Source organism: Brachycentrus maculatus, unplaced genomic scaffold (genome assembly GCF_059751285.1).
Source record: "Brachycentrus maculatus isolate JH-2025_06_01 unplaced genomic scaffold, ASM5975128v1 h1tg000089l, whole genome shotgun sequence".
Classification (NCBI taxonomy): Eukaryota; Metazoa; Arthropoda; class Insecta; order Trichoptera; family Brachycentridae; genus Brachycentrus; species Brachycentrus maculatus.
In genome coordinates this window covers 1294124-1319186 of record NW_028280843.1, presented here as the reverse complement: position 1 = coordinate 1319186, position 25063 = coordinate 1294124, and the positions used below count along the sequence as shown (strand labels likewise).

General features: G+C 29.9%; 1 protein-coding gene across 6 annotated transcripts in view; it reads left to right on the top strand.

The window, feature by feature from the left end:
* Window positions 1–25063, top strand: part of nAChRalpha6 (nicotinic acetylcholine receptor alpha6) — a 249650-nt gene that overhangs the window by 184791 nt on the left and 39796 nt on the right. For all 6 annotated transcript variants that reach the window (XM_088257907.1, XM_088257904.1, XM_088257906.1 and 3 more), the window contains 2 exons: window positions 4756–4936; window positions 12674–12749. In XM_088257907.1, coding sequence (XP_088114033.1) covers window positions 4756–4936; window positions 12674–12749 — 257 coding nt within the window. The remainder of the gene's footprint in view (window positions 1–4755; window positions 4937–12673; window positions 12750–25063) is intronic.

Here is a 25063-nt window from a genome sequence, read left to right as displayed (position 1 = left end):
CATCAAATGAGCCCTCCAATAAAGGAAAATGATCCTGTACATTTCAGTTATTACCCCAAACATGACTCGGGAAATTGTTATTTGTGTTTATTTTGACTAAATCATTCAAACTAAAGTAAAAGACAAATATTGTTCATGTATAAATCCATCAAAATATAATTTTTGCTTCACATCAATCCAGAAAACATTAGCACATCTGGAAAAAAGCTATCCTTTCGATGGTTTGCAGACAAACTTACACTTGAACAAACCTTGTGAACTTTTTTAATCTTTATTTTATTTTGTACTTTATTAATTACAAGTTGTATAATTATAATGTTGGTCAAATTCAAAAGAATGAACGCTTGAAAACGAAGATATTTGAATACGTCATTGAATCGTTATTGAATCGAATACGATTAAAAAATATTGGTGGCATACACTTCATAAGAAAGGTGATTTATAAACCAATGAGAAAATGAAATAAAAAAATGTTTTCATTATCCACTTGAATAGTTTTAAAACTCATATCATGAGTGAGATTTGTTTATGCTTTTTAAAAAAGAAGCAGTTTCTAAGAATATGTTTTCCAAGCATCGGCATTCAGGGTTTGTTATTGGGCGGTATAATAATAAATTTACGCATTGTGCAACACTTATCATTATACCAGTAAATAAATTTTCAATCCTCAATTTCCAAAACATAAACTATTGTACTTAGTTAATCTTAGTATATATGTATATACCATATACCCTTATTTATTGAACCAACCTTTAAAAGTAAGTGCAATGTATGTATGTCATGTGAGGGATTTTCAAAAAGTGACTTGATCTGAAGTTTATCGATCGTAATGCAAAATTCTCAACTAAATTTAATAAATTTACGTAGGTATTAATTTTATAACAAACACAGATTTTTTGAGTCTACTAAGTTGTATTTGATTAACAAAAAACACATAAAAAATAAATATTGTTGCAATTGTTTCGCCTTGTTAGGGCATTATCAAACGAATGATAGTTCGTTTGATGCCCTAACAAGGCGAAACAACTGTCACAATATTTATTTTTTTATGTGTTTTTTGTTAACAGAGTTTGATTTAAAATTAATACATTAATTAAAAATGGAGTTCTACAAATTGAACGCCAAATCAATAAACAAATTTAATAACTTACGTAGGCAATGTCAATAAATTGCTATTAAATTTTTTTACAACTATTTCAGACTTTTTTAATTCGTTGTTGTTAGAAATCAATCGCAACATGTAACTGGAGATATTTTTTTTAAGATGTCAATGTTATTTTACTTCAATCTTTTCTTAATTAACGAGATTCCAATTTATTCCATTTATCAAACGTTTTGTTTGTTTGTAACTGCTTCAAAACCAGTTCATAGATTGTTTACTCTTCCGCCCTCCTCTATATTCCTACCCTGGTTGCCCCCGCCCTCCCTCACCGCCCTCCCGCAGCCCCCCGCAGCTACCTTTATCCACAAACCGCCCTGTTGATTGGTGGAGAGCACCGACTCACTGGTCCCGCATAACTTATTGACAACCAAGGATACCCGATACTGGGTGCCAGAACAACGGAGCGTGTCGAACCCAGTTCAGACCGTGGAATAATTATATCGTTTTTATTTATTGAGATTCCTTTGAAATTTTACGCGAATTAACAGAAATACATGATTTATCTTGGCAGCTCCATTGTTTTATTATTTGAATTGGTATTTACTTTCCAGAATTCAACATTACATGATAAATTATACTGAAGTTTTTATAGAGCGAAACAGGTCTCAACAGTTATTAAAAACCATTTTTTTTACTATAGATTAAAAAAAAAAACAAAAAAAATAATTATTTATATTTTAATCTGTTTTTTTTTTTTAAAAACAATATACGCATTTTAAAAGAGGGAATCATTCCTTTTTTTTCACAAACAAACAATTACTATATAAACACATACGTGAAGAAAAATTGAGTTGTTTTTCTTCAAATTTCTTTCATTTTCACAGGCGCTTCTTATTATAAAAACGAAGGGCTTCCTAATTATCAAGACATTATTATGCAAGAAAATGTTATTAAAAAAAAATATTACTTCGAAACGCAAATCTGGGATTTGCTAATTAGACTGTTATATTGATTTAAAAATGAATAAAAATGTAATCATTTTATAATTTTTCAAATATTGAACAAGAAAAAAACGTCACAAATATTAATTCGAAAAGGAAAATATTGAAAATCATACCAATTTTTTAATATTTTAAACTTGCTTCTGATCTGATTAGATCTGAAATAGACCGCATCGTCCGGCGATGTCGTATTTGATTGCAAGTCATAAACAATTTTCTTTTATATAGCTCAACAAATTAGTATAGTTAAATGTGGCTTCGTCACAGAAAAACTAAGTGAAGGCACAGGTAATTATTAATTTGTTATTGCGTGTATAATAAAATTGTATTCTACCTCCGTGGTGCTTGGCTGGAAGTCCCAAGTTCGATTCCCAGGGGGGATGAAAATAATTAGTCGTGATTTTACACTCAAATATTTTTTTAATATTACCCTGGACTGGTGCCTGAAGCGAAGAGCTGATCACCTATCCTTCATGTGTTAACGATCAAGATAAAACTGCGTCAATGCGATGCAGTGCCCTATGCACCATCGGGTGCGGATAAGGGTTTTAATAAAAATAAAAATAAAATTAAATATAATAATAAATGGGTAGCTTGAAGATGATCGTAATAGTTAATTAATATCACAAATTTGTGAAGTTATTGGTCACGTTGTAGAACATTCACAAAGTGGAATGGTTTCTCAGCTACCCAGTTTCAAACTCCAGATATCGAGTTCCCGTTCACTTATTCAGCTACGATAAGGTTCTCAGTCTCTTCCAGCTCCCATTCTTGGGGCCTTCAGATTTAGATAAACATGTGGCCAGGTCGGGCACGACCCAGCTAATAATTAATATCAGGACGTGGTGTATCGCTGCACCACGATCTGAGACTTTTATCGTTACACTTTCAGAGTCGTTAAATTATTTTTAGAGCTGAAGGGCCGCAGTCGTAAAAATTGATATAAGGGTTTTCGGGCGATAAAAGGTCATTCGTGTGCAATAAATATTGCTGAAATGATATTAGGGTACGTTTTACTGAGAATTTTTTGGTTATATATTTATACTGACGAAGTTTCTAGCTTTGGTTTGTATTCAACTCAAAATTAAGTTATCGTACATAAATGTTTCTTCTTCTTTCTTTTTTAACATTTATCCGTATCTGATGGTGCATAAGGCACTGCATTGTTTAAAAGCATATTATCTTGATCATTAAATATATGAAGAAAAAAATTCTTCATGTACCAGTCCAGGGTAAAATAAAATAAATATTGAAGCGAATAATCAGTTATTTTTATTTTGGTTCGTCTGATAAAAATAAAAATTTCTAAAAATAAATTAATCAGTTTTACATGTGGTATTATTTCAGTAAAAAGTATATAAATACTTATAAATATGTGGACATTTTATTTGATAATTAAAAACAACAGGCAAAAAACAACAGTTTTTTATCGGCGACAGGTTAAGATTATGTATTGAAATATATGTAAAAATCACAGAAATTATTGTTAATGCTTAAATGTATCACTGTGATACCAATCTTTTCCTACTCGCACATATCTCACTGCGACCTGCTATTATAAATCTGTATTAACAACGTGCAAAATAGAAATTAATAAGCAAAAAAAACTCGAACCCTTTACCCTTTAGATATTCTGCGACATCACACGACATTTGTAAGATAGTAATGACATGTGAAAAATTGCTATGTCATTTAAATATTTTTGATCATGTAAAATATACTGAAAAAGAGTCAATAAAAGCACCTAATTTTATCGAATATTGCCATTGCTATATATATTTATATAACCTGTTATGAATCGCAGTATTCGTATACAGGTATTCTGCAAAAGGAGCGGTTAATCTTAATTTATAGGCGAGTATATTGCTCACTTTATGTAAGCTCTAATATCGCATGCTGCATTCCCAGAGAGGATCGATCATCGTTAATGACCTCTTGCGGAACCATGTAGAAACATAATTATGAATTCTCATGAGGTTTATTCAACATACATTAAAACTGTATAAGACAATTAAAATACTTTAAACTATTTCGTTATACCAAAAAAAATAAACAAAACTTTATTCATTTTAAACGAGATGAGAAACGCCAACGATAATGACCTCTCAGATAGTGAGAATATGAAGGTAATCCAAGTCCCGAAAGAACCGCACTGATAATATGATACAATTATATAATTATACGTGTAACACAAATCAATAATCTAATATAAACATCCCTTAAAATTTGATCATATTAAAACAACAAGGAGAAAGTGAAGAGTATTTTACAAGTTTTCATGTGAAATAATTGGGTAACGATGAATATTATAATTGGTACTGAATAAAATTCCAAAATAATTTATATTTTAACAATACTTGAAACAATGTGGTAATTGTCAATTATGTTTTAACAAAATTTTGTTTAACACTGAATAATAAATTGTTAATAATAAATTGAACAAGATAGGCACATCAATTACAAATAATTCTTCAATATTTCACAAGGTGTTGTCACATTTTATGTGTTTATAAGTCCATGTCACATTGTATGTGTTTACAAGTCAACGTTGTCACATTTTGTGTGTTTATAAGTCGATATCTTGCTGGCTTTATGTCCAGTATCTTTAATGAAAGGCTGGTTAAATATGATTTGTGTTGGTGTCGCGAACAGTGCAGACGAAGGTTTCGACGGGACGTACCACACAAACGTTGTGGTCAAACACAACGGCAGTTGCTTGTACGTTCCTCCTGGTATCTTCAAGAGCACATGCAAGATAGACATCACTTGGTTCCCCTTTGACGATCAACACTGTGACATGAAGTTCGGTAGCTGGACCTATGATGGCAATCAGGTACATGCTCACTTTACAGGGAAATAATACTCACCTACTCACACTACCACACACTACTGTCTTTCTGGTATAGAACATATTCTGATGTGACGATCAAAAAGCTCTATTTAATCGGGTCATCACATTAATTTAAATCTCAACCAGCGCGTCACCTTAGAATTTATTCAAATTTTATATTAATTAAATCGTTCACTGTCAAACCCTTAGTGTGAATTTGAAGCACTATATTTGTAACTAACACATAGATATTTTTTTCCCACTTAAAAAAACAAACAAACTTCTTTAACATTTATGTAATTCTTAATAAATTCAATTTTAAATGTAAAATGAATCGCAGCTATCCTATTAAATTGTTAAATTTATAGACAAGTATTAAATTAAATATCTTAAATCCTTTTTGTACTTAATATTCCAATGTTACTTAAGGATTTAAAACTTTATAATGGAATAAATACCAGGCGTATTAGCAACATCCAATACAAAAGCGTTGTTAAATTTAAAAGCAATTTATAAAATTTTCTTGGATATTGGATAGCGAAATTTTAAAGAGAAAGTTAATCACATTTTCGAACACCCAATATGAGATTCTTTACAAAGGGAAATGGGGGGAAGTTTCGGAACTGAAAACTTCTTTTAGTAGTGTACCGCTTTTGAATTTTCTATAGAGCTATTACCCATATGAAAACATATGCCAGTATCGTGGCCAACTTCCCTTGTTACAATCTACCTTTTTTATTACCGTTATAAAATAATATTTTATTTAGAATGTTACGTTTATGTCTTTCGAAAGTTTTATTATTCTTTATTGAATTCAGTACAAAGTAGAATAAATCTCTGGACGTTATCAATAAAACATGACGAAGGGTTACAGTAAGTAGAAAGAGAGATATACCATTCTGTGGGAAGAACAACAACACACATATACACAAATACACTCACAGCCACGTAAAAGTTGTTAGATTGGTGTTTAAATGTGAAAAGTCTTCAATGCCAGGGAACCATGTGATAATTGATTCGACTCGTCAAGAGATAGAGCGAATTGAGATGTACTATTTTGCATGGGGCGATTACATATTGCGTCCCATTTTCATTGCAATGCATATTATACTAATTCTTGAGCATTTTTACCTAGACTCTGTTGTGTCATGAGAAAGCTCTTCTGTTGGCTACGTAATGTTTTTGTTGTTTCTTAAAAAAATCAAAAAATATAATTTAGCTAAATAGCATAAATAATATTGTTTGTTTTTAAAAATATTTGAAAATGATTGGCACGATTTTTTTTAAATATTACATATATTTATTTAAAGAAACAAGAAAAATAAACATAATCAACTTGTATGCCTTACTTGCATATTTGTATGAGAATATTTTTTTTGATGCCTTAATAAAATGAAAAAAATTAAATGTATTCTTGGTTACACTAAGCATGCTTTTTTAAATTTGATTTACAATGTAGTATTTATTTAGCATGCTTTTTATAAAAATTTATTTTAAGCTGTGTTTACGGTAAGTATATACATATATATACTCTTATATATTTATGTATATATATATATATATATATATATATAAATATATATATATATATATATATATATATATATATATATATATATATATATATATATATATATATATATATATATATATATATATATATATATATATATATATATATATATATATATATATATATATATATATATATATATATATATATACATATATATAAATATATATATATATTTATATATATATATATATATATATATATATATATATATATATATATATATATATATATATGTATATATATATATATAATATATATATATATATATATATATATATATATATATATATATATATATATATATATATATATATATATATATATATATATATATATATATATGTATATATGTATATATATATATATATATATATATATATATATATTTATATATATATATATATATATATATATATATATATTATATATATATATATATATATATATATATATATATGTATATATATATATAAAGGGTCCGCCATCTAAAGTTTTTTTTTTCAACTAGTGCTTATTTCGTGAATGGTAACACTTAGCTCATGTTTGATTTGACAGATAATTAGTTTTATCCTTCCGCTGAGCGAATATGGTTGTGTATACGCTTGAACAACGCTGGGAAATATTGCGACATTACTTTGAAAATCATGGTAATGTTGCAGAATGTGTGCGAAAATTGCGTACGGTTTTTGGAAGAAGAGAAGCACCGTCAGCTCCGTATGTTCGTTATCTTGTGAAAAAAGTGAAAGAAACTGGCATCCTCATCGATAAACCAAAGCGTGAAAAGCCAAAAACAGTGCGTACACCCGAGAATATCGATGTTGTGGCAGAAAGTGTGCGTGAAGCGCCATCAACATCAATTCACCGTCGTTCTCAACAATTGAACATTTCGGAGACATCATTGAGACGAATTTTGCATAAAGACCTTGGTATGACGCCATACAAAGTCCAATTGGTTCAGGAGTTGAAGCCAACTGACCATCCAATGCGTTTTCGCTTCGCTGAGTGGGCCTGCGATCGACTTACAGAAGATGCCGATTTTGCCAAAAAAATCATCTTTTCGGATGAAGCTCATTTTGATCTTGGCGGGTATGTAAACAAGCAAAATTGTCGTATTTGGGGCACAGAAAACCCGCACGCATACATTGAAAAGCCGGTACACCCAAAACGAGTCACTGTTTGGTGCGGATTTTGGTCCAGAGGCATAATTGGGCCATTTTTCTTTGAAAATGAGCAAGGAGTGGCCGTTACAGTCAATGGCGATCGTTATCGGGCCATGTTGAACGGATTTTTGTTCACAAAAATTGAAGAGGAGGATATTGGCAACATTTGGTTTCAACAGGACGGCGCTACGTGCCACACAGCCGAAGCTACACTCGATGTTTTGCGCCCTTTTTTCAAAAAAAAAAAGTTATTTGGCGGACCCTATATATATATATATATATATATATATATATATATATATATATATATATATATATATATATATATATATATATATATATATATATATATATATATATATAATCAATATGAAATTACAAGAAGAATGATACAAATTGGATATATTTTATTGAACAGAATAGATATACAACAAAGGATACAGAATTTCCGCCTTTTGAAAGCGTCAAAAAACACGCACTGCGAAGTCCTAGAGAAGTTAATATTTTTTTCGTGAAAGATTTTTTCTTATTCGGCATTCTTACAACGGAAGAAGCACTAGGTATGCGATTTCTTTTTTTTTGGCATCGGAAATTAGTTTAAGCATCAAAGTACCCTAAACAGGTGTAGAGTATTATTATATTCAATATAATGAGCACATGACTTGTGTGTCTATAGAGTGTGTCATTCTGTGAGCTTTTGCGGAAATGTTGTGCTAGTTTAGAAACAATATTCCTACAGACCCCCAGTATAACGTTCGAAAATTGAGAGTTCATGTGGTCCTCTTACAACGTGACATGTACCCATGTTTACATTGATAATATTTGACAAAGTGCAGTCGATAAATAACAATGAAGCATAATCGCTGAATTGAAAAATACTCTTTTATTATATTTGTTATTTTCAACAAAATTTCAGATGTTAAGGAAAATAACATTTTGGAGTCGTATTTTAAAAAAGACCCTTCGAATACATTTTTTAAATGCTAGTTTTATTTTGTCCTTTATTAAAAACTAGCTTTACCCGGCCACGCATTGAATGGCTCAGTCTGGTTAAATGGAAGAGACAGCACTCATTTCGAATTTTTTTAAAAGGAATAATCCGCAAAGCGTCTATTTTAGATGCTTGTCTGCAGGTAGGATAGCAAAAATAGGGAAGGTTAATGTGAAAAATACATCATAAACATCTAAACCAATTGAAAATAAATCTTTCTTGAATTCATTTTGCAATTGGTGGGAATCGAACCCGAGACGTCAGTTTCGCAGTCGAGCCCCTATCCAACTACGCTACGGAGCCTGACTTGCTTGTATAAATACAATATGTAATCAGCTGTCAAGAACCACGCTGTCCATCATGATTTATATTTAGTATTGCATGTGTTGCTGTTAAATTCAACAGATGGTACTGCCATTGCAGTAAAAAAATGTTTTTCAAAAATAATATTTTCTAACTGTTACGTATTAGTAATATTACCGTTTTTTTAGAAATATACATAAAAATGCACGCGTATTTAAATGCAAAGTTGTTACGAAATTTCAAAGCGATCGGTAAATTATTGAAGGAGATTGGATATTTTTTACAAACATTTACATTTTATTTATGTATTTGGATATTGGTCGTATGAATTTATTATTAAAGTTTTCGTAGAAATGGCATTACTCAAATATGTGGTCTATGTACGATACATAAGTTCCAGCATAATGTATCTTGCTACCTGAAGAAGAGATAAAACTAATGGGAAAGCAAACTTAATTACTACTTTGTAAGAAGAGGTTGTGAGGAGCATGCTGAGTGGAAAAGTTTCTCAGTAAAATCGCTTTAAAGGAGGCAGCGAGCTCTTACAAAATGTGTGGTAGGTTTGTTTTGTTAATACTATCTGGGTGGGAAAAGGGTATAGGGAATGTGTATTGTAAATGGGATCACATATTGTCCATTCGAGTAGCGATAACTCACTCGGCTTTTCTGTTTAACATGCAACATGGCAAGTTGTTGGAAAATCAATTTTATCCCAATTCTATTGATGTCTTTACCAGATACAGTGAATAAAGATAAAAAGGCTGGTGTTTTATTTCATTAATCTTTTTTAGAATTTAATGAGAAAATATATAATATATATAACGTTGTTTATATTATATAATAATATAAACAACGTTATTTATAAAAAAAAATCGTTAATTTTCAGTTGTGCATGTTTTCGAAATCCCCAGGAAATGTACTATATCTCAGCAAAATCGGCATATTTTAAACTTAATATTTACCCGCTACAGGGCAGAAAGTATTGTTTTTGCATTTTGAAGAAAATGTGTTGTTTAATAATTTTTTTTAAATATACTTAATATATTTCAAATGGAGAAAAAACATTCAAGTTTTACCTTAAAAGATCTGTTGTACAGTAAAAAGTTCAATAAGTGGCTTGATATTTATTTTTAATACATTGTACTATATTTTTAAACTTTAAAAACGATCTCCCGAAAAATCATGTTTCTTGAAATATGGTATGACGTTGTTGAAAGGAGTGAACGATTTATGATAATAATGTTTGTATTCGTTCAGAAATCAATTTTTATATTTTTGCACTATTCAACATGAATTTTTGAGATTATGTATTTATGTTTTTTTTTTTTATAATATATAAAAAACGAATCAAACCTGGGATTGTATTTAATGGAATAACAAAATAAAACATTTTTTGTCAATGGAAACATATTAAAAACCTGTCCCACCGCATTCCCAGAACATAGATACAAAAGCATCTAGGTTTCCCGACAGACTTTCTCTTGCAAATCATTTTTTTAAAGCGAATATTAAATCGAGATTTTACTTTAAATGTGCATACATGGAAATAAGATAGATGCCCAGGATAATATTATCTGCCTGGTAATAACTGATGACTACTTCAAAATATAAAAATAAAATTCTTATTTTACACCACCTTTGAGTTTATGATTTCAAGCACTGCTAATGTTCTTATCAACAGGTGAAAATACGATCTGTACTTCTTAAAACTGGTCGTGTTTACATTTATATACTTAAAATTGGTTTGACAAGAATGATTTTTTACTAGTCTCAAAGTGAAGTTTTATTACATAATAAATATGCACAAATGTCAATATTTGGTATTTTTTAATGACGTACAATGTATAGTTTTGAATTAAAAGATTACTTTTTCAATTGAATTTAAGCTGCATCAATAAAGTACATATATTATCAAAAGAGACATCTTAGCTAACTGATATTATGATCTTCAAGATTAAGCGTTCACTGTCTGTAAAAGGCTTAGCGTTTGGTAAGCCTCGTCCACCACAATAAGCTGTGGCGTTGGCGCCGCGACGTAACCGCCACTAAATCATCCCTTCCCTGACAGCCGCTTACGTCTTCGCCGTACATGAATAAGTGCAGTAAAAGCTTCTTGAAAGCTCGCTTCTTAATTTGGTCAAGAAACTCTCCATATTTTACTAAAATATTTTACCTAAAATATGCTTTTAAGAATACGCTTTGTATTTCACGAAAGCCATTTTTTCAAGTAATTTGATTTTCTAGAAAAAAAGTAAATCCTTGACAGAATTCATACAACATTTTTTTTTCAAATGAAATATTTCAAATAACCTTAGCAGTTTTGATGTTTAAAAAAGGTTTTTTTGGTTATATTATGCGAAAACAAGAAATGAGATGACTATAAAACAAAGTATCGAGAAATATTTTATTTATCTCTTGTTCCTTGCGGGGATTCAAGAAGATACATTGTATGAGCTCGTACATTTCGATAATAATGTACTCGTTTTGTTATATATTTGCTTACAGGAGAAGGCTTATCATAAATTCCATTACTGAACCTCATATCCTGCTGAGTATGTAGGTAAGGACCTCCCTGTTAAGTGTCCTGGCCGCCATGTTTAGAATTTACCCGCCACAGGAATATTAATGGAGATTAAATGCATGCCAACCCCTACTATCACTTTTACATTGAGGGATCCCTAGGACGGACATTGTCAAGTGATGTGTATGTAGAAGCTCAACATCGAGATGACTATTTAAATATAAAATCGATAGTGTAATGAAAATACATGTTTTTTTCATAACTAGATATTTCTTTGATTTTTCATGATTTAAAAAAAAATTATCTATAAAATATTTAACTTCGTTTGAAGAATCCATTGATTATACGTATATATACATTTGGTACACACAAGTATTTTTTTTAACAAAATGATATAAGTATTTTTGGAAAATGGAAGAAAAAACAACAATCGTTAAATACATTGTAGAAAACGTTTTCCATCCGCAGCGATAAATATGTAATTCTGCAAAAAAAAATCTAAAGTATGGTATACTAAGGTAAGCTTTTCAAACATTAAAACCACTGATACTGCTTCAATTGAAAAAATAATTAATATTTATTTATTTTTCTAGAATATGCTTAGTACTATTGCGCACGTCCATTTATTTACGTAAATGCACTGTGAACGCAACACAATTATATCATAGAAAACGATCTTGTGGTTAAATAACGTCAACCCAGGCATGTGTGTACAACCTCATTTGACTCCAAGTGTATCCCGAAACGTAATTGGATTGCGTTGGCGGTGCGTTTTCGATGTGTTTGCGTTTGCATTTACTTAATTACTTAGATGTTTTCCCATAAGTTAAAAAATAAGAGCTTTCTTAATGACACAGTAAAAATTGCAAAAGAATGCTATTTACACAATAATATTTTTTTCAACACAACGTAATGTACATTGCATTGTTATGTAGGTATCCTGATATTGAAGCATGTTATATTATATTTTCATTCGTTTAGTAAAGTTTTTAAAAATGTATATATTTATAACTGACTTACTTACATAATACATTTTTGGTGAAAAATTATACTTTTAATATTTATAATGAATGCATTTTAGTTAGATTCATATAGAATTGTATTTATGCTTAATGTTTTTTTGGTTACTATCACAAATTATGAAAACATCGTAAAAACATGAATAACATATTTTCAATGAAATGTGCAGTTGGATTTGGTGCTTAATTCGGATGAAGGAGGGGACCTCTCGGACTTTATCACAAATGGAGAATGGTACCTTATAGGTAAGATACTACATAATTACTCCCTTAGTCAATTGTTTGATATAAAATTGATACATCTTACCTTTATCACCACTAATACTTAAGATATAATCCTAAGTCAACGCAGCATTAACTTGATCGTTTACTACATGAAGGTTAGTTGATCAATCCTATGCTTCAGGTAACAGCCCAGGTAGTATTTATTGACTTTTTTGTGAAGAAAAAACTTGGAATTGACCCCCAATTGGGAATCCAACTTGGGATCTCATGTATGGTAGGCAAACGCTCAATCCGCATATCTTAGGAATAATGCTGGATACGATATGTGTGATCATTAGTTATTGATTAAACTTTCATTAGTTATTAAAAACTATCAACTTTAAAGTAAAAAAGAAAGATGAAATTTATACATCACTACATCATCTTTTTATTTTCTTTCTCACTTAGTACACTTTTGAAATGACAAAAATCCAAAGATCTTTTTATTTTTAGCAAATAAATAGTCTCTAATTTTTTAAAGTAAATAGATCCATTACCTGCTTAAAATACTTTATTGAAAGCTTTTACCATATTTAAAGATCTGTTACAGAAGCTCTTGCCTTAATGACATATCACTTTTGTAAAGAAATTGTATTTTATGAACTAAGTAGCGAAAATAATATAAATGTAAATGGATGTTTCTTGATATTTTTACGAATTTATATTTTTATTGAATTTACTCGTACATTACAATAAGCTTTTATGTCCGTGTCACTGCCAATCCAAACAAATACAGAAAACCATCACCTAGTTTCTAAAAGTGCTCCATGGTTAACAGTGAGAAATATGAGTTATTAGTAAGTTTTACTTACTTGAATTTACGTTTATTTTTTCACTTTCTCTGGTATGAATATTAATAATATTGCCAAATATTGCTGTGACTGCCCTCGAAAAAGTTAATTCAAATTTATTAAAATAAATAACTCGTTACATTAACCTTTAAAAATTTTGTTTTCAGGCCTATGAATAATTTTATTTGTACATATTTTGTATATTAAAAATATTTTTTACTTTGTGGTATGGTAATATAATTCTCTCCTTAGCATTCATCGTTAATTTTGTGTTTTTTTTGTTTATTTTAATTTTTACATGGTATTACACAAAGTGAACGATGAATGATAATTAGAGTGTTAATTTTATCTATGTTTTGAAAAACGGTACTACTTGAATTATTTCAGAATACAGATCCTCTGCTGAATTAATTGAAAAAACAGAAATAAATAAATGAGTAATTCTTCACTCCAACATTTTCTCAAATAAAAATATATTGCACGTTTGTCACAATTTGATAGCTATGCTCCAAAGCGCGATGCGATAAATAAAAGCGAGCTAAGCCGAGCCTCCCAATTTGAATTTCTCCTCTCTTTCGTATTCTACGGTTACGGTGATCTTGTATATTTGTCACAAATCCTTCTTTCCTTTGTTGGATTTTATTAGTGGCCCTTTTTTATGTTTTTGTGGAGTGCGTAGAAGATGACAAAAAGAAAAGAAGGCTTATTTGTTTTCAGGGGTAATATTTTGCTTAACCTCAATTTTCCACGTGGTAAGCAAAACGTAGTCCTGTAAGGTTCTTTACATTTTATATCTTATCATTGTGTTTTTTATCAAGATATCCAATAAATTCGATTTACAACATTTTGAGTGTGTCCAAATACATGTTCACAAAATCTGGATTATCTCCAATTACAGGAGTTATTTTCATATTATTTTTTGACATCTCATCAAAGATGAAGAAGAATATGGAAGTCTGGGCGTTTACGGGGCTGACGACCGTCATCGGCTGGTTTAAGTGATCACTTTAAACACGTGTAACATTCACCAATTCTACCCATTATTGACAACCACACTACTATGTGTGTGATTATAATCCAGGATTCGGACCTCACATACTAATATAAGAGTTTCTGCTTAATAAAAAGCTTCTTTACATCTCACCAATAGATGTCTCTAGTGAAGTTCTAGTGATTCAAGAACAAGGTTTCTAAATTGGTTCATATATAAAGAACTTCCAAGAATTTGAGTAGTGTGGTTGTCAATAATGGGTAGAATTGGTGAATGTTACACGTGTGTAAAGTGATCACTTAAACCAGCCGATGACGGTCGTCAGCCCCGTAAATGCCCAGACTTCCATATTCTTCTTCATCTTTGATGAGATGTCAAAAAATAAATTCGATTTACCTAATATTTATTTAGTATCCCTATTTTTAAAGTGGATTTTTTGAAGTAACTTGTATATATTCAATGGTCGTGGATCTCTTTCACATGTGAGTAGCAATTTAATACATTTGGGAGTAAGGCTGATTAAAACACCTTTAATATTAATAAAACATCCGTAGGGTTAATAATCTATTAACCCTTCCATTAAGGTGCTAAAAAACTTCCACGTTCACCGGTGATGTAGTTTAAAAACGGGAAAATGTGAATATTCCTAAATGTTGCTTTTATTGACAATAGTTGATGTTGAAAATTAATAATTTTGTCATGTCAGCTCTGATAATTACCTGAAAACGAGAAAAAAAAACATCGTAGGTGACCATTATAGTTGGCATTGTGACGCGACCGTTGAGCAAGACGATCTGCCTACTATTGGACTGGCGGAGTAAACATGTTACAACATGCACGTATACTTACAAAGCACGTCACACGCGCACATACAGAAACGTTTGTGTATTAATGATTTTATTCCCGATTTTTTCACAAATTATTTATTTTCGTCGGTGCAAACGAATAATTTTGTATTATAATACTTTCATATAATACACAATTACATTACGGAGGAATACAAAAATTCTGAGCCAGTATCTATTTTATTTTATATTGACATTCTTATTTGAAAAGTCGAGTTGTAGTAAATACATATCACCAGGAGGGGAAGGTTAATATCTACTGAATAATCTTATGAGAATAATATATTTGATTTTTTTTATTGTTATCAGAATCCTTAAAATGAAAAAAAAACTCTAAATCGAAATATTACACATAGATATTTTAACAGAAATACAGTGATACTTTATAACTGCAAACTATTCTTTCATTTTTTCAACTGGGTTGAAATGTTTTCAAATCATAAACTTATCGTTTGAAACTCGTGAAAATCTCTTTTAATATTGCTTCATAAAGAAGATCAAAGCATTGTAAATCTCTTTGTGATTTTGTCCTATTTTTCAAGATAGCGTTTTTGCAGAATATGTTACATATCGTCCGTTATATATTATGTGTAATATTATAAACCTATTGGAGTAATAATAAAGTCTGAGATATGGGACCCGCTCTCCCCGGAGAACGGATGATGGTGAGGGATATTTCGAGCGGGTTTAATCCGTTCGCCCATTAGCTTTAATAAAATTTTGAAGATAATGTTATTTTGTTCATGATACTTTAGGTCTTATCTTCTCATTTCTGGTAAATATTTCAGGAATTTTAATTGATATTAGTAATGTTAGTAAATAACCACTCACCGACTACTTCTGTCTACCGGTTTCGAGACGTACCCGTCTCTTCGTCAGGACATACACTACAATTTGACAATCATGCGAACAACACTACACCACACCCACTTAGTACTATTCACATACACTATCACTACACATGCAAAACATGCAGAGCGAGTTGTTAGTCCCACCATGCTTTTGGGAAACTAAATAATTATTTAGTTTCCCAAAAGCATGGTGGGACTAACAACTCGCTCTGCATGTTTTGCATGTGTAGTGATAGTGTATGTGAATAGTACTAAGTGGGTGTGGTGTAGTGTTGTTCGCATGATTGTCAAATTGTAGTGTATGTCCTGACGAAGAGACGGGTACGTCTCGAAACCGGTAGACAGAAGTAGTCGGTGAGTGGTTATTTACTAACATTACTAATATCAATTAAAATGTTTGACCACAAAGTAAATGCTTTGAATATAAGTAATATTTCAGGAATTATTTAGGACTGACAATTTTTTTTGTTGTATACTTTATTTTTATTTATATTTTATTTTAAGCAAGCTTAGTTTCCAAAACAAGTTGTCATAAATAAACTCAAGTGGTAAAAAAAACCAAGTATTTTTTTGTAATATATGAATATGAATATATTTGAAAATATATATATATATATATATATATATATATATATATATATATATATATATATATATATATATATATATATATATATATATATATATATATATATATATATATATATATATATATATATATATATATATATATATATATATATATATATATATATATATATATATATATATATATATATATATATATATATATATATATATATATGTATATATATATATATATATATTTATATATAAATATATATATATAAACATTCATTAACACTTAAAAAGAATAATACTTTCTTGTAATTATAATCCGGTAATTATATTCGGTGTAAATAATATCTTTAAATATAATCTTGTCATCTCTTACACGTACATTTACGATCATCCCTTCCAGAGAAGTAATAAGATAAGTAATAAGCAATCTCAAACTCTTGATTAACAATCGAAACAAAAGTTATGTAATACGAAACAAAACAAGGATTATGTAGTTAAGATAAATAAATTTCCCAGTTTACATGGTTGTACGTTAAGGGTTAATTAAGTTTAACTGCAAAAATTCGAGCTCCGGGCAAAATCCAATAAATAAGCTATTTACGCCGCCATTAGCCCATACAACGCTAACGAGTTTTCTACGCTTACAAGTTTTGGGAGTAAAAAGTCCTCCTTGGGTTGGAAAATCCTTCCCGTATTGCCTTCATCCCTCCGGGCTTCAGTATCGAGACTCTCTCCAGTCATCAAGTTTCCGGAAAACTTCAACAGATTACATGATAGCATTTTATAAGAAAAACACTTTTTCAAGAAATATATTGTTTCAAAGGCCGAAAAAGACATTTCATATAATAAATCCCGAAAAGCCTCCATTTAGGAGGCTTGCCTGCAACTTGGAGAGAGATTAAGGGGAAGGAAGACTTGATAAACAAAAAATGACCATTATTAATATAAATCAAAACACAACTTATCATTCTACATCACCATTATCCAACGCAATAAAATAATCATCTAGACGTCTCAATAAAGATGAAGAGAAAAATGAACGTGCTTTTAAACAGGGTTTTTGACCTGTCATAAGTTGGGTATAACATAATTTATTTATAGGTACATACAAAAAGGGAATATCATTGTAATTTGCAATTTTGTTTATGATGAAATAAAAATATAATAAATAAATGTAAAATATTGCTTATGCTGCTCGCAATCTGAGGACCAACTACGAGTTTACTAAACTATCATACGATTATAACAAACAGACAAGCCATTTGTGTCTCTGAATAACATACAATTACACTGGGCTCCTGGTACCCTGTTATTATTTGTTCTCCTGGGAAGCAGATAGAGTAGACCCGGGCTCTGTATAATGGCACAGCTGCAAGTTTGTTAAATAGATTCCGATATAATCCAGGTGGAGTGATAAATGCCCTGGAACTGAATTGAAAAGAAAGTGGAGTTGGGAGAAGATAAAGTGTAGGGCTTTCTAGTTGTACCAATGGACGGATTAAAGAATTTTCTTTATTCACCGCGGGTTTAAGCCCGGTTCCCTTTTTTAATGTGAACCCGCAGGAAATAAATTAAAGTGGCCGTGGGAAAACTCGTGTTACTGGGCAGCTACCTATGTAAATCTTTTTGCTGTGAAATAATGGATATATGATTCAATTTTACAACCTTTTCCCGGCCTTTTTCTGTTCCTGTAACTTTTCTCGTCCGCTGGAAGCACTTTTTCCCTCATTTTCCTAACCGGATAAAGCATTGAAATAAATTTGTTGGACACGTGAGAGAAAAAATATAGGGTGACGAATAAACGTAAGAATAAAGTACAATATTTATGAATATAGATGTGACTGATGGGTCACTGTTACTTTTTTGACTATTCGATTGAGATGTTATTTGGCTTATAGTTCTTGAAAACTCGAGTTTTAAGGGTTAATTTAAAAATATAAAATGCACTTGAAATACCTTATTTGTGCACTGATTAGATTTAAATGAACGAATCCAAAAATTGAATTGTGTAATGATGTTTTTTTAAGGAAGTCGTTATTTTATTCGGTTTATCGCCCATGGCTAGAATAAAGTATCTAACTCGGGAAAATAACGATCAAAAATTGTATTGCAAAACACTTTTTTTTATTATTTGCTAAAATAATATCTAAAATATATACCTAAAGAGTAAAAAATTAAAAAAAAAGTTTTTATTTTCTACTTTTTATTCATGAATGAATAGAGTTTTTATTTTATATTAATCGTCATTGTGCATTTTTTTATTTCTTTCGATTTAAGGGAATAATATACATAAATATCTTAAAATGTACATTTAATTTACAATAAAAGATACAGATTTTTGGCTTTATGTTTAATGATATTAGTACATCGCATGAAACTTTCCTTAACGTAAAATATAATTAGGGTATTCTCAGTCTTCATTTAACATTTTAAAAGCTTCTGTAGAATATTTTTATTGTGATTGAAAACGAAGATTTTATACAAACGAAATAGATACTTGCAAACAAATAGATAATTATGTTATCGAAAGAAGAAAAGACTCTTTAAAACACTTTTTTATATGAATTTTAAAAAGTAATAGCCATCATTATTTATGAAATTAGATCATGTACATAAAGATTTTCAGTATTTATTATTTTTTTTTTACATAAATGAATTTGTTTACCCTTTAGGGTATATTTCAATTCAACTGGATTTTTCTCAGCAAAGTATATTCAAATTTCGATGTATTGAGGCCTCAAAATCCTAAAAGGTAGGATTAAGTAAGTAGATCGGTTTGAGCGAATCGGAATATTTTATCATTGAATTGAATTCAGTATTTGTACAATATATAAAAAAAGTTTTTCATGCTGTGTTTTTCTGTTGTTTTCCCAAAAGTGTGATTAAATTTCTAAACTAATGATTGAAATATGTAGTTTTATTATATATTGAACTAAAACATATATATATATATATATATATATATATATATATATATATATATATATATATATATATATATATATATATATATATATATATATATATATATATATATATATATATATATATATATATATATATATATATATATATATATATATATATATATATATATATATATATATATATATATATATATATATATATATATATATATATATATATATATATATATATATATATATATATATATATATATATATATATATATATATATATATATATATATATATATATATATATATATATATATATATATATATATATATAAATATATATATATATATATATATTCCAGTGTTTATATCATGTTACAGTGTTTTTTTTTACTAGAAAAATTATAATTCGGAAAAAGTAATGTAATCTCCTTTACGGCTATTTGTACTGTTGACATGAATCTGGGTTTAAAGACAAATAAAGTGTAATTCAATTTTTCTAATGCACATAAAGGTACATGCATATATTTGGTATGCGAGTAAATCCAAAATGAAATAGTGGAATATGCAAATTGAATGCAGAGAGAAAAATAAAATGGGATTATTTTCCGATCCCTTAAGGATGCAATCGCAGAGAATGCATAAATAAAGCTCCGAAAGAACTTCTCATTTTATATATCACCTCAAGCCACATGCAATCCTCTTTCCTTTAGTGAAAACATTCCCTGCCGAGTGTGAGATTTGATCGCAAAACTCCGCTAGCTTGTACTATCCCGAGAATACAGTATTCCTGGAGAATATTACTCGTCTTGATTCAACTTTTAAACAAGATTTACAACTGCATCCATAAATATGAAAATCATTGTATCCTTATTATAGTGTAGACCCTCGGGTAGCGAACTTAAACCCTATTGTTTTTCTATTCGCTATCCGAATTGCTCATTCTCCGAATAAAAATCTCTCAAGTAACAATATAAAATAACTAAATTTATTCATGATCCTTCAACAATTACTCTTCATTGTATGATCTTCATGATGGAAATCCAATACAAATCCACAAATAATCATTATCAATACTTTCTTTGAGAAATAAAAAAAAAACAAACCCGTTATTAACTTTTTTTTCAAACATAAATATTTGTGTTTTTATTAATTACTCAAATATTTCAATTTCATACTATTTCTGTGAGCCTAAGCGGCTTAAGAGTCCGCGACATTAATCACGGGACCACAACCCGACACAATGTTTATTAAATGTTACTGTTTAAAAATATTTTGTTTCGCAAACATTCAATTGATCAATATTTTTTCCTTCCTTCATCTTTCTATAAGGTGTCTGCCATATTTATTTCTTCATTCTCTGTTGTGGCTCATTATGAAGTCGTTCCATTTTTTTCTGCGATGAGATCTCAAAGTGACCCTTTGTTCGTAACTCGAGGTTCTATTGTATTTCAAAATTATTTTCTAAGGGATCAAAACTATGGTAATTTAAACAAGTACGGTGACTACCAAAACATTTTTATTTCAAAAAATGACTAAAATATTAAAATGCTTTATTTCATCGTAAGAAAAATTATAATTTTGTCATAAGGTTCATTATATAAATAAATTAATATGAACAAAATTCTTATACGAAAATCGAAGTAAATTTTATCATTTTAATGCGAAAGTTTTTATTTTACCATAAATCTATTTTAGAACTATTGTACATGTGTTTAAATAGAGATACGAGGCAGACGAAAACAAGCGCAAACAAAGTTATTTGATCAATTTCTGTAAATTGCGGTTCACAAATATAATTTAACAACTTTAATTTATTTTATTACAAAGTCATCTGTTACAGTTCTATATTTGTAGTCGTAATTTCGTGTTTTTTATACTTTAATTAGTTACGTTGTGATATAAAACTCTAAAACAATAAAGTAACTAGCAAAATATGAAGGATAAAAAAATCTAATAAAATAATACGATCAGTTTCTCAATATCACAGCGCAACTATACTGCAAGGTAGATGATTATTTTAAGGCATAGACAGGAATCTTTACATATTAGCTTACATAGGTTTTTACGAGTATGGGTATGTAACTCCGCGTGCCCTCGTAATTTCTTACATTCTACTTTTCGTATTCACAATACCATCTTCAATTTCTTTCTCTTCCAGCATTAATGTCCGACATCCTGACTTCTTTCACTAACTCCATCACGATAAATGGATCGTGATGGAGTTAGTGAAAGAATTAATCTTATTATCACGATAAATATATTATGCTTCTATTTTTTTTCAATATACAAACATGGGTACACAAAAACTTATTTTAAATATAATTGTTTTGAAAAATCACTAAAAACGTATATTCAAAACAGAATAGTACGACAAAGTCCTTATATAAAACATTTTAAAAATACACAGAGGTTGCGTTGAGCCGGACTAATATCAAGCACCTGCGCCATTGAAATAATCTTCTATTTCGTAATACGATTTAAGGTCATTTTTATTTAATTTTATATTTTAAGCCCTTTTTTGGTAAGCTAAGGGTATACAATCCCCCATGAATGATTTGTAACCTTGTAAAAAGGGGTACCTGGACAATCCAATATATTCCTATTTCTCGTGTTAATCCAGGTCCCAGATTCTGGAGCGCTGAACTAATCATCATGCTTATTCACTATTCAGACGGACAAGGTTATCATTGTTGTCTTTTCCCCGTCATTTCGACGCGGTTTTGAATAATTTTCACGTAATTAATAATAAATTTGTACGTTCTGCTTCAATAATGGTTTACGGTTGGTTAATTTTCATTAAGTGATATCAAACAAAGTTAGTTAATGCTCGGAACACAGTATGCGAGTACTCGCGTAAATGAGCAAGTTCAGTATTTTGTTAATTGAACAAAATCATTTATTTAATCAGTCACATCCATCGCAAAACTTCATTAAAAAGTTTACTGTTTGCTTAGTGCTTGGTTTGACAAATTACGCAATTTGCCGACGCGTACCGAGTTGTATTATGATAAAATTAATTGTCCGCCATATGTAAAATGATGCAGGTGCCGCGGCTTAATTTGTTGTAGATGTCAGAGTTCACGGGATACAGATGGAAAATTGGGTTTCGCAGGTTAATTAAAGACAAGCAACCAAGATGGGTAAGTCTTAACACTCGGCTAAGAATTAGACACTGAGGGAAAATGGGACAAATTCAGCCACACAAATAATAAGGTTATTCTCTAATTGGTGAATTCGCGCTCTCATCTCTGTCTCAGGTTAACGATATGAAAATTTGAGCTCGCTCGATTCGCTGCACTGTACGAATGATACTGTACGAATAATATTCGTTGTACTGTACGAATGATACTTTAAATAAAAGAGATATCAGAGTAGACTAAACTAATCATCCGAATTTTTTAAAGGAAATAACTCGCCTCCTTTTAAAAGACTTTTCTGCAGGTTTATCAAAAATGCATTACAAATACTCAGATAATTTGAAATTGAATATTTTTTTAATGCATTTCTCAAATGGTGGGGATAAAACCTGCGACGCCAGTTGTGCAGTCAAGCGTTTACTTAACTATACCACGGTGTTAGATTGTGTGATCACCTTTAATTCCACTCCTTGGTTAGTATTACATATAAAGCTTCAACCACACAAACTTGTTAAGTATTTTATGTTTTACTTGATTTTTTCTTTCGTCATATAAAACGAGTAGTTTACTACTTCCAACATATGTACAAAGCGATCACTTTAACGTCAACTTTAAAATAGTAAATTTAGAAATAATTTAGTTTGCCATCTATAAGAATATATTTAAAGATTATAGCTCACGATGATTTTCTTGTACAATAGGAATTTCATGATGGTGAATTAATGGAAATCAAACAATGATAATATCATTTGAATTATGATTAGATTTAGGCATAGGAATTGCTCTATTATCTAACTGCGTAATAACAACGTTTTAATGGTAATACAACCGATTTATGACGGCTGAGGGTTGAATGAATTTAAAAAAGATTATATTGGTGATGAGATCGATTCCATTCTCCAATAAATAATATTAAATAAATATTTTTGCTTTTTTTGAAAAAAAATATCACGACGTTTTAAATAGGTTTCAAAATGTTTTGGAAGTAAATTTTTTTTTTTTAAAGAATATTTATAATTTTTTTTAATTGTTTTATTATTCTCAAAATAGGCATTAATCGTATATATATTACACGTTTGCTTTTGAAAATTCTCCATTTAATGTACGTTAGTTTAACGTAGATACATGCTTGAATATCTGCTGAGTTCATATTTAAAATTCTTAACAGTACTGTATGACATGACCTTAAACAAGAATAAATATACTACTGCAGGGAAATTTTTGTTGATTTAAAATAAAATTGTTAGTAAAACCAAGCGAGAATGCCACGGTAGGGAAAATTTTACATATTCTCAAAGTGTCTAAAAAACAAAGCAAAAATATGTTTTTAAGGCAGTGGTTCTCAAAGTGGTCCTTACGGACTTCCATATTCTTCATCTTCTATGTTGATATGACAAAATAATGTTTTATTAATATTTAATTCTTACGTCACCATTTACTATATCAATGTTAAATTTGTAATTTTCACCCAGGGTTTGTTTTAGGGATGTTTAGAATTTGTAAAAGGGTCCGTGGCCCAAAAATGTTTGTGAACCACTGTTCTAAAGGAACTGGAAAACAAAGTTTGTTTAGCGCAGGTACTTATCTGTTTGTACTAGGAACTATTTAGGCTCGGGCTCACTGCGTGACGCGTGACTTTCTCGACGACTTTGGGGCATAGTTTGGCGCGCTAGCGGCGCGGCGCGGGGGCGGCGCCTGATCGCGGGTTGTCGCCTTTTATTTTTCGACTTCGCCATCGTTTGGCGCTCTTATCCGTTCGTGGAAGAAAGTGTACCGCCTAACTTTAGAAGTGATATATTTAGTACAACATCAGTGAGTAAGATTATTGGATTTTCGTCACGTTTCGTACCAGCGAGTGTGACTTTCGCCGGATTTAAAAAAAAAGTGTAAAACTATGTGAATGAATTCCACATATACTCGTAAGTAACTGATCTAAACAAAATTATTATTTTAACTACTAAGTAAGATAAAATGATGCTCTTTGTTTTTTGTCGCCTATATTTCATTATGTAATGTAAGGGTATTATTTTTTATTCAGGAGTCCTTCATATGTATAACAAACGATCAAGTTAATACTACCTAGATCCGAAGTTGTTTGCCTCCGTAGTGTAATGGTTAGCGTGTTCAGCTTCCCAGGGGAAGGGTGAAAATAAATTTTACTGATTTTACACTCTAATT